A 14,109-nucleotide genomic window follows, 5' to 3' on the forward strand; every position below is an offset into this window, starting at 1 on the left:
CCGTGGCGCAGTGGCGGCTGCGTGTGTTGCTGCGGCGTGCTTTATGTCACTGGGCCTGAACTTTGTCACTCAGCTGTTTTGGGTGGGCGAGATAAGGGGGCCCTGATATAATGGCCCCGCTCTCCCCTGCGTGCACAACCATTGTACGAGCCCAGCTTGGAAACGCTCCACCATGGAGTGGCTTTTGATCGCCGTGGCAACCTGCCTGCTAGCCTCCTGCCCTGTCAAAGGTAAGTGCTGGAAGCGGCCAGAGCTGAGCGAACACAAGCCACAGAGCATGGCTCCCACAACACATGTATGCAGCATAAAAGTAAGCCACTGGCCTGGAATGGGCTGTGATGGCTGAATGGAGGTTGAAGATGGACACTGATGTCATCTGAATCTGAAACTGCTGTAGCCATGACCTTTTGTGGTCAGTGCTTTATATCGGAGGGTTAATGTTGGGATGTGTCTAAGGTGTTGGGCATGTTGCTGTTTATTTAAAGGGGATGACTGGAGATGGGAATATGAAGAAGGACTCCGCCATTACAGTGAGGAAGCCCTCAAAAAGGTATGGTCATATCTATGCTTTTCGTTGGCTTAAAGAGGCCAAAGTGACCTCAACACTGATTCGATGTAATCATGAATCTTTTTATTCTTTGGTAATGCTTTCTCTGTATTGGAGGATTTTATGTTTTACTGCACTTTAAACATGAAGGTGCCAGAGTTGGGTGGGGGGGCAGTATGTGATATAGCATGGTTTGGTATACATTTGGGATACACCTGCTGAACATGGTAATTTACTGCTCGGTTAATGAAGTTTATTAGAACAAGGAGCTCACCAAACCGTGCTTCTCATGGAACTGATGACCATTCTGTAGAAGAACCACCAACATGGGTATTTACTTCTGGGCCTGAAGGGCTTCAGTCCAGCACAGCTTGGTGATTTCCCAAACAGTACTAGAATGGGCCACCCAAGGAGTTCATACTCCAGCTGGAAAAGAAACCCTATTGGTAAACCACAAAACTGAGTACTGACTGTGTAATGGTTTACTTTATTAAAGATCTGTCTCTGGAAAAGAAACAATAGTCATTAAATGTTTAAGTCATATGTTGTGCTTCTTCTACAGCATCACTCTAAAGAAACAGACTCCAGTAGCATTGAAGTAAATGTAGTGATGTGATGTAGTTGTAACTACGACTCTCTCTCCAGCTATTTCTATAATTAAGTATGAAGATGTATCTGCATCCTGATGTTTCTGAACCTTTCACAGGAGTATCCTGAGAAAACCAGGCCTGCAAATTTCAAACACCCACTTTTCAGGTGTCCCGACATGAGTGCTTCCATTTCCATACCCAACTCAAGTAAGCTGTTCTGGGATCAATACATGGATCTATATCCATAATCCAAACAAGCCAGCTCTGCATTTGATCAAATGTTGCTAATCTCAGTTTGTTTGATCTTCTGCCATGGCCTTAGTCTGCTTTAAGTGATGGCCGTCCTGTGTTGTTTTGTACTACCATTTATCTCAACTTGGGCTCTTCAGTCATAATCCTCTTTGGTTTAAGGTGTGGAAAAGCTGAATGGAAGAGCTGAATACCAAATATTCTACAGTACATTTAGGTGTTAAACACTTTTCTGCTACAGTGTTTTATATGTTTTAGTGCTGTTTATTGGAATCAAAGGTATTCAAGATTATGATTGTTTTAAACCTGAACATTTAGATTTACAGTGTATTACACTTCACCTACATACTCTATAGAATGTCATTATCTCTGAGTTTCTTCCTGTGTGTGTAGTTGAGATGGTTAAGGCAGCAGACATCAAAGTGATTGCTGCTCTTGGAGATTCACTGACCGTGAGTATGATTCTCTGCTCTCTGTGGCTTTGCTTCTCTTACGTTGTGGTTGTGAAACACTACTGTTTTATGACCACGTTCTTCCATTGCCAAAACACAGCATTCATTAATAGAACAGAGCAAACATGTTAAAAAAAATAGATATTGTGGCAACAGATATAATCTTTAATTTTGTCTACATATTTAACATTTCACTTTTTTTACATCTATTATAAAATTTGAGAACGGTAGACTTCAGTTCGTATGCTGGTAGATGTTGGATGTTCCACTGCCGTACTGTAGGGAGTCATTTGTAACTGTAATTGGTTTAGGGAATATGCTGGTTCCTGAGTCATTATTTCACAGAAGTGCTGTTGAGGTACTTGACCCACTTCTGATTGTATCATTACAGACTGCTATTGGGGCAAATGCAACCACAGTCCTTGGCATACCTATTGAATTTCGTCATGTGTCGTGGAGGTAAAGATTGGGTGACGTGTGCTAACTTTTTCTTTATGGAAACTAAGCTGCAAAAAAGCATTGTTTTGAAGTTTTTGTGGAAAAAATGATGCATTTACAGTTACAGTTAAAATTATTCAACCCCTAATTGCAAATTAGGTTTATTAACAAAATATACAACCTTTTAGCTGTTTAGCAATAAACCAATCAAATGAGCAGTTTAAATGGCTCAATACATCTAATGCATCAACATGTAACCCCATGTAAGCCAGTCCAGATTTTTTATCTCGAGCACATCTGATGCAACTAATGAAGAGCTTGGTTTGCCACCTGGTTTGCAGGTGTGTGCTCTTATGAGTGATTCTGTCCAGGGTGTTGAATATCTCTTGGAGTGCAGTAGTCATTAAAAGTGCAGTTGTGTGTTTGCGTTTGTGTGTTGTCCAGAATTTGTAAAGATTTGTGTATTTGTAAAAAATGGTCCTGCTTTGTGAAGGACCCGTCACACTTAATTAGGCATGTAATGTATCTTGCAGCATTGGTGGCTATGGAACTTTCCAAGATGTTATAACGCTTGCAAGTAAGTACTGTTTACGACTTATTCAGCATGTTTGATTTCGTTTATTTTTCTTGTAAAGCTTGTGTATAAAAGTCCTATAACTTTGTATCTGTAGTCCCTCAGCCGGTGAACATCCAATGAATACAGCACATTACAATGATCACATTGGTACCCAACTCAGACTCGCATTGGATCTCAGTCTTTATAAATACTGTATACTGGTGTCTTCCAGGTACCATAGCTAGACTCTGATTTGCTATGTGTTACAGACATCATCAGACTCTTCAACCCCAGTGTAGTGGGTCCTGCCCCAACCAAAACTGTCCATGGAACCCCAGCTCCACTCAGTGAGACTGGCTTTAACCTCGCCGTGACCGGACACAACACCTTGTGTGTATCGGTATCAGAAACTACTGTTCTCAATTCACACTCTCTAAAGGTCTGTTGTGAGTGTTGGGTAGCTATAGTTCAGACTTACTTTACAGGCCCAAATGTTTGTAGATACATGCTAATCCAGTATTTCCTTCTGATTTGGTTAAGAGTACTAGGGTCCAGTTATTCCCCTTTGCTGCAGTAACTGCCTGTACTCTTCTGGGAAGGCTTTCCAGTACATTTCATTCAGCCACAGCTGCATTAGAAAGGTCAGGTACTTATATTGGATGACTAGTCCTCAATCACAAAGAATCCCAGAAGTATTGGATGGAGTAGCTGAAAGGACGTCTGTGTAGTTGTGTAGCAGAACAGAGTATCTAATGTTCTTGGTATGTAACATACCCGGATCATTTCTCACAGACACCCAAAATTGTGTATTAATAGCAACAATTGCAACAATTAGGATTATATATTTTTCTGATTTTGTATCAGGACACAAGAACACAGCAGTTATGAGCAAAACTTTGGGCTCCTCTGGTTCGATTGACCGATTTAATTCTATTTCTTAGTGAATTTTAATGGTGTATTTAATGTTAGAAATCTAAATGTGCACTTTCATTCATTTAGTGCTTTGACATAGTGTCTTGACACTGATACTGTTACACCGTCATCAAATAAATAATACATTTATTATATGATTTACACATAGTGTCTCTGTGCTATAACTCTTGTTTTTAAGCAACCTTCCTGGACAAACCAGACATTTGATTGACACCCTGAAAACTTACGAGGTAAGAACCGAAATCTTTATACTGAAGTCAAATGATTGGCCACTGTCTGATCTTGGTTGTCTTTTGTTCCTTTTTTCCCTCCCATTTTTTTTAAACTCTCTATAACTGCAGGGTGTTAACTTTGACGAGGACTGGAAACTGCTGACCATTCTCATTGGCATGAATGACATCTGCGATTATTGCAAAGACAAGGTAGTGTCTTTATGCTTTTCCAGATAACAAGTGGAGACACTGAAGCACAGCAGGACATGGAGATGCTGTATTTTAATGAAGCTTTTAGATGACCACATGACGGTTAACTAAGGCTGTCACAAGGATGATGGTGCTGATTTACTTGATGCTATTCTTTGTGACAGAGCCTGTCCTTGTGGAAATGGTTCATTGTCCTTATGACTAGTACAAGGCTGAAATGCTTGAAGTGCTAAAATTTCTCTCCCCACCATAACAAACAGCACCCTAACGAGGGTAGAAGGAGTGACTGGCCTCCCTAAGGAAGTGTTTTCTAAAGGGCATTTCCTGCACTAAGACTGATCCTGCTGTGCCTCAGGAGAGCCAAAGGACAGTACCTAATTCTTTTCTTTATCTATTTATATACACAGTCCCTCTTTTCAGTGGAGAACTTCGTACACTACATGACTGTGTCCTTGGAGATGCTGATGAATGAGGTAATGGTCCATTTCAAAGCTCTCTTGAGATTCTGCCCCTCTCCTCAGATCATGTTGGTGATGCTGTTAAATCATCTAAGACTCAAGATGTCTACAGAATGATAGCATTTCATACGGCAGTTTTCTTTGTGCTTGACCATCCTTACCACCTGTAGGCCACTCTGATGTGAGCCTGATGAAGTTCGTTTTGTGGAGTATTGATCGGTCTTCACTTCCGTGCAGGTTCCTCGCATGATTGTGAACGTAGTTCAGATATTACCCATGGAGACGTTGCGTGAGGTGCAGAAACCAACTCCAGGGTGTTTGCTCCAAAGGTACTTCACATTGATTCCATCATCATCATAATCATCATAATTGTGTTATATAATCAAAATAAGAATTATAAGTAGTCATCATCATTACATCCAGCATCAGCAGTGTTCTTGCAAAAATGTGTTTTATGAAGGAACAATTTTAATAATGTGTGTATACATAATACAAATATAATCATTTCACACTTTACTGTGCTGTGTGATTGAAGCAGTGCTTCATCACCTCCAACGTGAAGCTTTGGTAATTGAGTTTGAATGGTTGAACTATTGTAGTATACTGTAAGACCAAAATTCTACAAGCGCAACAAAGCAGGGCAGCAAAAATAGCTTGGCGATGGCTTTTGGTAACTGTTTCTGCTCTCCTGTGAATCTTGTGTCTGCTGATCAGTTTGTCTTATGTGCTCAAATTTCCCCAGATCTTTCTGCTCTTGCTTGGTGAAACCAGCCACCGGCTCTGCTGATCTTAAGGAGCTGATTGAGATCAACCTCCAATTCCAGGTGTGTAAGTCCTAATCAGAAAGTTGGGTTCTTAATGGAGTCTGTGTGGCCTACACTCTTTCCCAAACCACATACTTAATCTGTTATTGAGTAAATGGATGTTATTGTCTACCTTATGCTACAAAACTGGGCCTAGTTTAGTTTTAAACTAATTGTTCAGCAAAAACCCGCAAAGTGCAGTCGATCAGCTAAGACATCTTTCTGAACGTTTCTTGCTTAGTTTAGCGCTGACTCTGTGAGGGTAATAACTAAGTAATAGAAGCGCATGCAATCATGCAAACTGCATGCCCAAATCCCAGTGTACACCTGCCATTGTATCAACTGTTATTTTTATCATTAATTTAAGGACCAGATGTTTGCTGATGAGCACATATTTATCGATCAATGCAGGTTTTTTTACCCAGGTTCCTACAGCATGTAAAAGTGGATCAAATCCAGTCTTTTTCATCAAATGTGACACCGATGTGTTGTGTGACTGTGTGAACAGCAGAAAATGCTAAATCTGACATTTTTCTGATTCACCACTTTCATATGTGATGTTGAAATTTGACAAAAGATAATAGCCTAAAAGACTTACTGACATCTGACTGTACAGACTACTGACTACAGACAAAACGACTCTTCTAGTATTTTTATACATCAAGACAACTATAATAAACTAAAATCAAACATGCTGTTTAATTCAGTATGTATATTGTACATACTGAATAATAATACTTAATTTACATTTTGTACAAAAGCGGTATTTTATACCATGTCAGAAATCATCTATTCAAGATGATTGTTTAGGCTGCCAGTTTGCATAATGCTGAATGAGTCAAATATAAACTTCCATTAGCTTTGTAGCTCCTGTGCAAAATTGTAGAAACAAATGTTACATAAAACACATTTTTGAGTACTTGTAGGATTTGGAGGGAATTGAGTTAATTTGACATTTGGCTGAAATACTGTATTAAGCCTGCTTATATTATATTTTTGCAGACAGGACATTTATACAAACTGTAAATATTTGCTTGTTCAATTTCTTGCTTTTGTTCCAGAATGCTCTAGAGCAGCTCCTCTACAGCAACCGTTTCTTTAAGAGTGACTTTGCTGTAATTCTTCAGCCTTTTCTGAAATTTGCTGACCCTCCTCGGCACCCTGTAAGAAACGCAAAAATATAAAACCATAAATTATTTAAAAAAACGAATGTGTTCTATGGTTGTCTTACTCTTTCTCTTCTCTGTTAGGATGGAAAGATTGATATGAGCTTCTTCACTCCAGACTGTTTCCACTTCACCATGAAAGGGCATGAGGAGCTAGCTAAGGGTCTTTGGAACAACATGGTGAGATTATGCAACCATTTTAAAAGGATATTTTACCAAAAGTGCTTTTTGTAATGTAATTTTCCATCTGGTAAAGCTGTCTGTATTTGAAGTTCAAGGTTTAACATTTTTGGCATGTTTGTACACAGATTATATTATTCTGTAGATTATAATAATCTGAAATTTGTAGTGATGTACGGAATGTTTTTGGTCTCTTCACCATATGTGCAGTTCCAGCCTGAAGGGGAAAAGCTTATGGTGGAGAGTTTTTCCACCCCTATTCAGCTCATGTGTCCTCCTGTGGTAAGGCTGTTACTTACTTATGTCTTAAATGATTAATTGCTGTCTGTTGATTATGCCTTTAGCTGTTTAGTCAAGTAAAGAACAATGTTTGTCATTTTGAGTTTCCTCTGTTTGATTTGAGTTGGACGGGATGGGACAGGGCTGGACTGTCCAAGCAGTGCTTCAAGTTAATCAGAAATAGTGCAGTGGTGGTGTTGTGTGTTTTTTCTTTTTTCTCCCCCATGACTTCTTGCCACAGCACTGCCCTCACACACTAAAGTCCCTATAGTTGTGTTGGACCGACTACCAGTGTGCAAGAGCGCTAGCAATGTAAAAACACCCCTTAACTATAGTTAAATTATACATGGCTTTAATAAAAAAGCCTACTTTTTCAGTCGTTTCACACAAATGAAACTAGGCTTTGGGCTTTGGAGAGCTTGTTGACAGTGCTTATTCTCTTGTCTGTCTGTCTGTCTCTGATTTGACTGGATATCTGAGCTGCCAGGCATGGTGTGTTGGCTAGTCTAAAACCCTGTTCAAGCTGGATCAGTTTTACCTGAGGAAGTGCTGTGACTTGAGCAGTTTCTGACAACATTGTGTTTTTAATCCAGTCTACATCCACAGGCTTCAAGTCTAATGCAATAAGAAGTGTAATGATGAACTGATCGCTTATAGAGATTTTCTCTATTTTTTTGTCTCATGTAAAGTTCACATATGTTTCTTTGCACGACAGTGACTGTTAATGTTGCTGGACTGTCTTGTCTCTTAGTGTAGCCTTTTTGACACAAGACATTGTTAAATGCTAGCAGTATTTGCCTGATTACAGTAGTAACCATGGTGTAAAGTGTCGGTAGTTGAAACTGGTAGTCAGTCCTGGTTGGATCCTGTCTTTTACCTCAGAGTCCCGCATAGTTCCAGGCCTCTGACAGAAAATAAAATAATTAGAAAAACAGTGTTAGTCAGAGTGTGGTCTTGCATGAAAGCACATTTCTGATCAGGCAGAGATGAGAGATTTTCTAGGTTTTAATATATTTGTAACCAATATTCGTTGAGCCCCATCATTTGGTAAAAAATCTTCAGGATCACTGATGATTATAATGTTTGCATTTGAACTAACATCGCCTTTAATATCACTTGCTATTCTCTATTGCACAGGTATGATTGTTCTGTATTGAGCGTAGTTTCTATTTCTTTGTTTCTCTTTCCAAATTCAGGACCACCCTTACATCTACACCAAACCCAACGCTGTCAAAATCGGCCAGTCACCTCAACCCAGCCCGCCTGCATCAGGAGGCCTGCATTTGGCCACAGTCCTCTCCCCAATGACTGCTTTGGCTTTTCTTCTGTTTTGGTGGGCCAGCAGCATGGCATCCCTATAGAAACTGTAAATGAAGCACTGCCTTTCTAGTATTGCCTTTCTGCTATCCATACGCCACCAGCAATGTTTTTTCCACCACTTTTTGACTGGACTTTCAAAGGTTAAAAGTCCAACAACAATACAGTGTTATATTTATGGCCTACAAAAGGGAGAGGAAGTGAAAATGTGTCATTGCAAGTGAGAGACGATAATGGGTAAAATTGGCAGAATCATATGGGAAGCAAATGTCAGTGGATTACTTCATTCACTCATCATATTGCAATGGTAAAATGGCACTGCCAGCAACAGAACATCATGAACGCTAACCTGATGACCCTGTCTGATCCATCCATCATGTACCTAACTGGATATCCACCATTTCGGAGCCCGAACAGAGCCACGGCAGGTGCAGGCCGCATTTAGCCCATACTAATGCTGCTCTAATTGATTTAGCTAGGAAAGGTAATTGTGTGAGCCAGCTCAGACTTGCCTGAACAAAAATGGCCTGAGGTTAGCCTGAAAACACATTATGGTTGCAAGGTCAAAGGAGCTAACTGTTTGTAGAGAAGACTATTGTGGCTTTTCAGATGGTGGTTAAATACAACCCGTTTGAGAGCGATACCTAATGCCCATAGTAATGAGATAATCGCTTTTGAATGTCGCAACCTGAGACATGCTTTTAGTCTCTTCAAATAAAGCTTTTGGAAGATGTGCACATGCATCTGTGCTTTTTATGCAGAGTATTCTTTAGCTGGAAAAGGGCTATGTTAAGTGTTAAGCTTTGAATGTCAGCAAGAGCCTGTGACTGAAATAAGGGTTGATCATATCCTCTAGTATCACTGGACTCTCACAGGTGCACAGATTGATTTATAGCAAAGCTGGAGATGGTTTCCTACCACAAATATGTTCATACAGGTGTGTTCCATAATAAGCAATGGATTCATTCATCACCTTTTGTGGCCTTTGCTAGAGCAAACAGCATCATGGACATTTGACACAGAGTAAACACTAGGGCACTGCTGACGCTAAACCGTTTTATTGTCTCCTTGATTAGGATCTGGGCAGGTTGTGAAATAGGAAATTTGAGATTGGACAAACATGTGAACAATTGCATGGCTGGTATCGTATTAAAATGTTTAAAATCCAAATGCTCAGGTCTGATTAATCTGAAAGCACAAAAAGTGCTCAACCAGGAAACCAGGCAGCCTACAGTGTGCACCTAGCAACTACACAATCAGCTTTTCTACTAAAAGATGTTTGTCTGATGTGAGCTCATTCTTTGAGGCTCCCCTGGAGAGAACACCCAGAGAGTACACACAGCGTAAGAGGCCTAACGACCTGTCATGGGAAATCAGCATGTAGAGGGAGTAAACTCTAGAGGGCACTCAAAGGACAACATGTTAAGCAGAAGCTATTCCATCACACTGCTGATATTGAGGTGAACCAATGTTTGATCGATGTTAAATAGTAGCCCATGAGTTCTCACAGCAAAGAGAGGCTGAGGAAAGGCCTTTGTTTTCAGCCATGGAGAGAACAATTTTGCAATTACTTTTGTAGGTGTGTATCAGCAAGCTGAGCTGGACACCAGCTCTCCAGGGCCAGAACTGAGAAGCCACTTTGGATACGTAGGTGTAGGTTGCTCCAACCTACCTTAGAGAAAAATGTGCACCGTCTGGGGGGGGGGTCTCTGAGGCCTGCCTTGAAAGGCACTGCCCTAAAGAACCCTTCAATGGATGATTTAAAAAATATATATAATAATTTATTTTATAAATTAGATGTATGCATGCAAAGCAGTGGTTCCCACCGCTGGACCTGGAGGACCTTGGCTCTGCATATTTTAGTAGTTTCCTCCTCCAACAGGCAACCTTCAGCTCAGGAATGGCTTGTGAATTAGCTCTTTGGCTGGATCAAATGTGTTGAGGGCAGGGGCCTCCTCCAGGACCAGGGCTGGGAACCACAGGTGTAAAAACCCGTTTGAAGAACCTTTACGTATTTTTTTTTTGCCGAGAACAATGTACGAATGGTTATTGGATACAAGTTATTGGATAGTTAGATTGTAATGGGCCGGGCACAACTGCCAATTGCCTACCCTTGTTGATTAAAAATAGCCATGTCTAAGAAAGTAGTTAACCTTTGATTATGTAAAAGATGAATAGTCATCCTCAGCTCAGATCACACATGCACAGGAAATTGAATATGCAGTCAATCTCCTCCAGCGCAAGGTGGGCTCTGTAATTTTCTCAAGCTTTATTACCATGTTGGTTCATTGCATTTCAACATTATTAATATTCTCTCAATGCCAAACACTCATCTATCTCTCTTGAACAAGCCAATTCCTCTCACTAATGATAGAGTAATGATTCTGACACCCAGCCTGGATCTTTATTTAGATTTTTCCCAGTTTTAATGAATCCAAACAGAACAATTTAATGCACTACATGTCCAAAAGTTTGTGGACCTCAAATACAAGGCTTGTTCCAAAACCAAGGGTGTTTAGTCATCCTTTCCTGCAGTAGCCATCTCGCTTGAGAAGGCTTTACACACCAGACATTGGAACAGTGCTGTGAGAATTTGGTTGCAATCTGCCACAAGAGCATTCAGGTAAAGTATTGATTTTGAAAGGTTAGTTTTGGAACACAGATGTATCTCAAAGTCTTCCTTAAGCTTTTGAAAGGAGCTCCGCTGTTCTCCACAGTATAACGCTAGTGGTCTTGGTACTCTTTTAGCTGACACTTGGTAACTGGCAGCTGCCCCAGAGCATCTATTCTTTTGGCAATGCTTTTTATGGAGACTTTGCAAGCTGTGTGCAACTGAACACCTGTGTCAGCAACAGAGGACCCCTTAAAGTGTCTGAATTTACTATTACATTGCTGCTTTAGGTAGAGTAGAGTAGACAGATAGATAGCCAGTGTACACTGTACACATGCAGTATTCAACACGATAGGGGTGTTTTAGCTTCTGAGAATTGAACAATGATCTGATGACGCAGACAGGGAACATAAAAGCCTGCTCAAATGCTGTTTACCTGCAAATAAGAACAAAGGACTATTTTTCCAGCACTTTTCTTTTCACAGTAAAATAATTATTTATTCAGATAACTGTTGTAGTTTTGGATGTAACCTAATCATGGCTTTAATTTCCAGGTAACTCTGCCCATTATATCCGCTCCACTTTAGTAGCTGTAAAGACTGTTTCTATGCATACTTTGTTAGCCTCCTTTCACTGTGTTCTTCTATGATCAAGAACCCACAGGACCACCACAGAGCAGGTATTATTTAGGTGGTGGGTCATTCTCAGCACTGCAGTGACACTGACATGGTGTTGATGTGTTGCGCTGGTACGAGTGGTTCAGACGCAGCAGTGCTGCTGGAGTGTTTAAACACTGTCCACTCACTGTCCACTCTATTAGACACTCCTCCACAGTTGCTCCACCTTGTAGATGTAATGTCAGTAATGGAAGCTCACCTGTTTCTGTACAGTTTGTGTTGGTCTTCTTCTAGTCCTTCATCAGTGGTCACAGGATGCTGTCCACAGGATGCTGTTGACTGGATATTTCTAGATTGAGGTAACTAATTTCATTAGGACCAGTCTGATAGTAACCCAGAAAGAGTAATTTCAGGCCTAAATTGAAATAGAGTTATAACACCATGGTTGTGATAACAGCCTGGCATTTTATTGTTCTGGGCTCTCATTCATAAACCCTCTCAGACTGGGAGTGCTGCTGGTCCAGGACATGTTGCTGCCACTAAGGACACTGTAAATAGGAGAGAAATCTGATATGGCTATATGGCCTATTTTTGTCTACCTCCCTCTGTTGTTGAATTTTCCATCCCTTCTTTGCATGCATTCTGTGGTCAGCTACTTTTATTCAAATGCATCTTTACTGTGTTCAATAAATCAGTTGCATTGCCATTGCTCTCTGGAGCCTAATCAATCTCTGCCTTTGCCAAGATTTAATGGAGGAAGGGGAGGTTCTAATGGAATTACACTGTTGAAAGAAACCAGTCATTGACTGGAATATGAAGTACATGCTGCATCCAAAAATATCCACACACCCCTTCTAAATAGGAATCATGTTGCTTTAAGCCATGTGCCACCCATTGCCACAATGCCACCCAGCATTCAGCTGTGGAGCAGTGGATCTGCATTCTTTGGCCTGTTCGCATCTCTTGTGACTAAATGCAATCAAATCTGCAGCGCAATATTCTAATATATAGAGTGAAGCATTCCCAGAACAGTAGAGGCAGCCAAAATGAAGACACAACTCCCTTTTACTCCCCTTGATTTCAGGAGAAACGTTACATGAGCAGGCATCTACAAAGTTCAGAACATGTAGAGAGAGCTCTTGTCTTCAACTGTGTTCCAAATAATTAGTGAACCTGGTTCTGTTTGTGTGTGTTTGGGAGGTCAGATGAAAACCATCCTTAAAAAAACACAAAACACTTTTTAGAGATGCCTCCTTAAGCATCAATTACAGGCTTATTACAGGAAAATAATGCAGATTGTTTCATATTTGAGTGTAATAAAAACCTGACTTGAGGTAAAATAGCGTATTATGATGGTGATAAGATCCAGGGGGTGACCATGTTTACAATGCAAATGTATCCAATAAAATTGCTATCCAAAATTAGCAGTGCAGAGTGTTTGTAATGTTGATAGTAGAATTAGTGGTAAATCTGAAAATGTAACCTTTAGGGGGTTTTCCATACAACATCCTCAATGTGCCTTTTTGTCATAAATTAATTTTTAAAACGACCTATCAAAAAAGGCCCTGGCAATAGCATAGTCACATATATATTTTTTACTTCAACCATTTGGCTTATCTATAGAATTCTATTTAATTACTCAACCACTGGATGAGCAAGAGTCTGCAAACCTCTGTAACAGTGTAAGCTGTTTTCTTCAGCTGTGTTCCAAAAAAACAGTAAACCTTGTTCTGTGTGTCTGTGTTTGGGAGGTTGCATGATTGTTGTGTAAAAGGTGAATTATAATAACATTGGTTAAAGCTGTTCATTAAATATTCAAACCTAAAACTGTCCTGACTGATTCCTGAGCAATTCACATCAAACTGAATTACAAATATACAGAAATGTCCAAAGTTTCAAGAAGTTGGAAATGTTCAAATAAGCCCCACCCCAAATGTGCTCTAGAGCATACACTAAATGTCCAAATGTTTGTGGACACCCCTTCTAATCAGTGCATTTATCTACTTCAGGCTGCACAGATGGGTATAAACAGTGGTCTAAAGCCCCCCAGCATTGATCTATCGAGCTGTGTTCTCTGAGATGAGGGTGCTCCATCCAGCACTTTTGGGATGAGTTTGGGAGTTGGGGATGATGAAGTGAGGTGGTGATCATCCAACATCCTGATCTCTCTAACGCTCCTGTCACTGAATGCAATCAAATCCTCACAGCAATGCTCCAAAATCTAGTAGAAAGCTTCCCTGGACAGTAGATGCAGTTGTGTTAACAAACGCAGGATCGACTCTTTTTGCAATGCCCTTGATTTTGAAAGAAACTATGACGAGCCAATGAGCAGGTGTCCCAATACTTCTGTCCATATGGTGTTCACCGATTCTATGTGCAGATTATATGAACAGACGTCTCTAAAGTAAACGAGTGTTTTGTTGTGACAGTGATGTCATTTCCCCTCGGCTGCCTATATAAAGCAGGTGCAGTTGCAGTAAGTTAGTACAGG

At 40.4% G+C, this 14,109-nt stretch overlaps 1 protein-coding gene across 1 annotated transcript; it reads left to right on the forward strand.

The window, feature by feature from the left end:
* Nucleotides 1-172: 172 nt before the first annotated feature.
* On the forward strand, nt 173-9,056 carry LOC140551319 (phospholipase B1, membrane-associated). Its single transcript, XM_072674758.1, has 14 exons — nt 173-230; nt 486-550; nt 1,254-1,344; nt 1,780-1,838; nt 2,230-2,297; nt 3,944-3,995; nt 4,107-4,187; nt 4,595-4,660; nt 4,883-4,974; nt 5,388-5,469; nt 6,510-6,611; nt 6,699-6,794; nt 7,005-7,076; nt 8,270-9,056. The coding sequence occupies exons 1-14, from the start codon at nt 173-175 to the stop codon at nt 8,432-8,434; spliced, it is 1,149 nt and encodes a 382-aa protein (XP_072530859.1). The 3' UTR covers nt 8,435-9,056.
* The last annotated feature ends 5,053 nt before the right edge of the window (nt 9,057-14,109 follow it).

The sequence above is a fragment of the Salminus brasiliensis genome, chromosome 1, assembly GCF_030463535.1.
Source record: "Salminus brasiliensis chromosome 1, fSalBra1.hap2, whole genome shotgun sequence".
In the NCBI taxonomy this organism is placed as follows: Eukaryota; Metazoa; Chordata; class Actinopteri; order Characiformes; family Bryconidae; genus Salminus; species Salminus brasiliensis.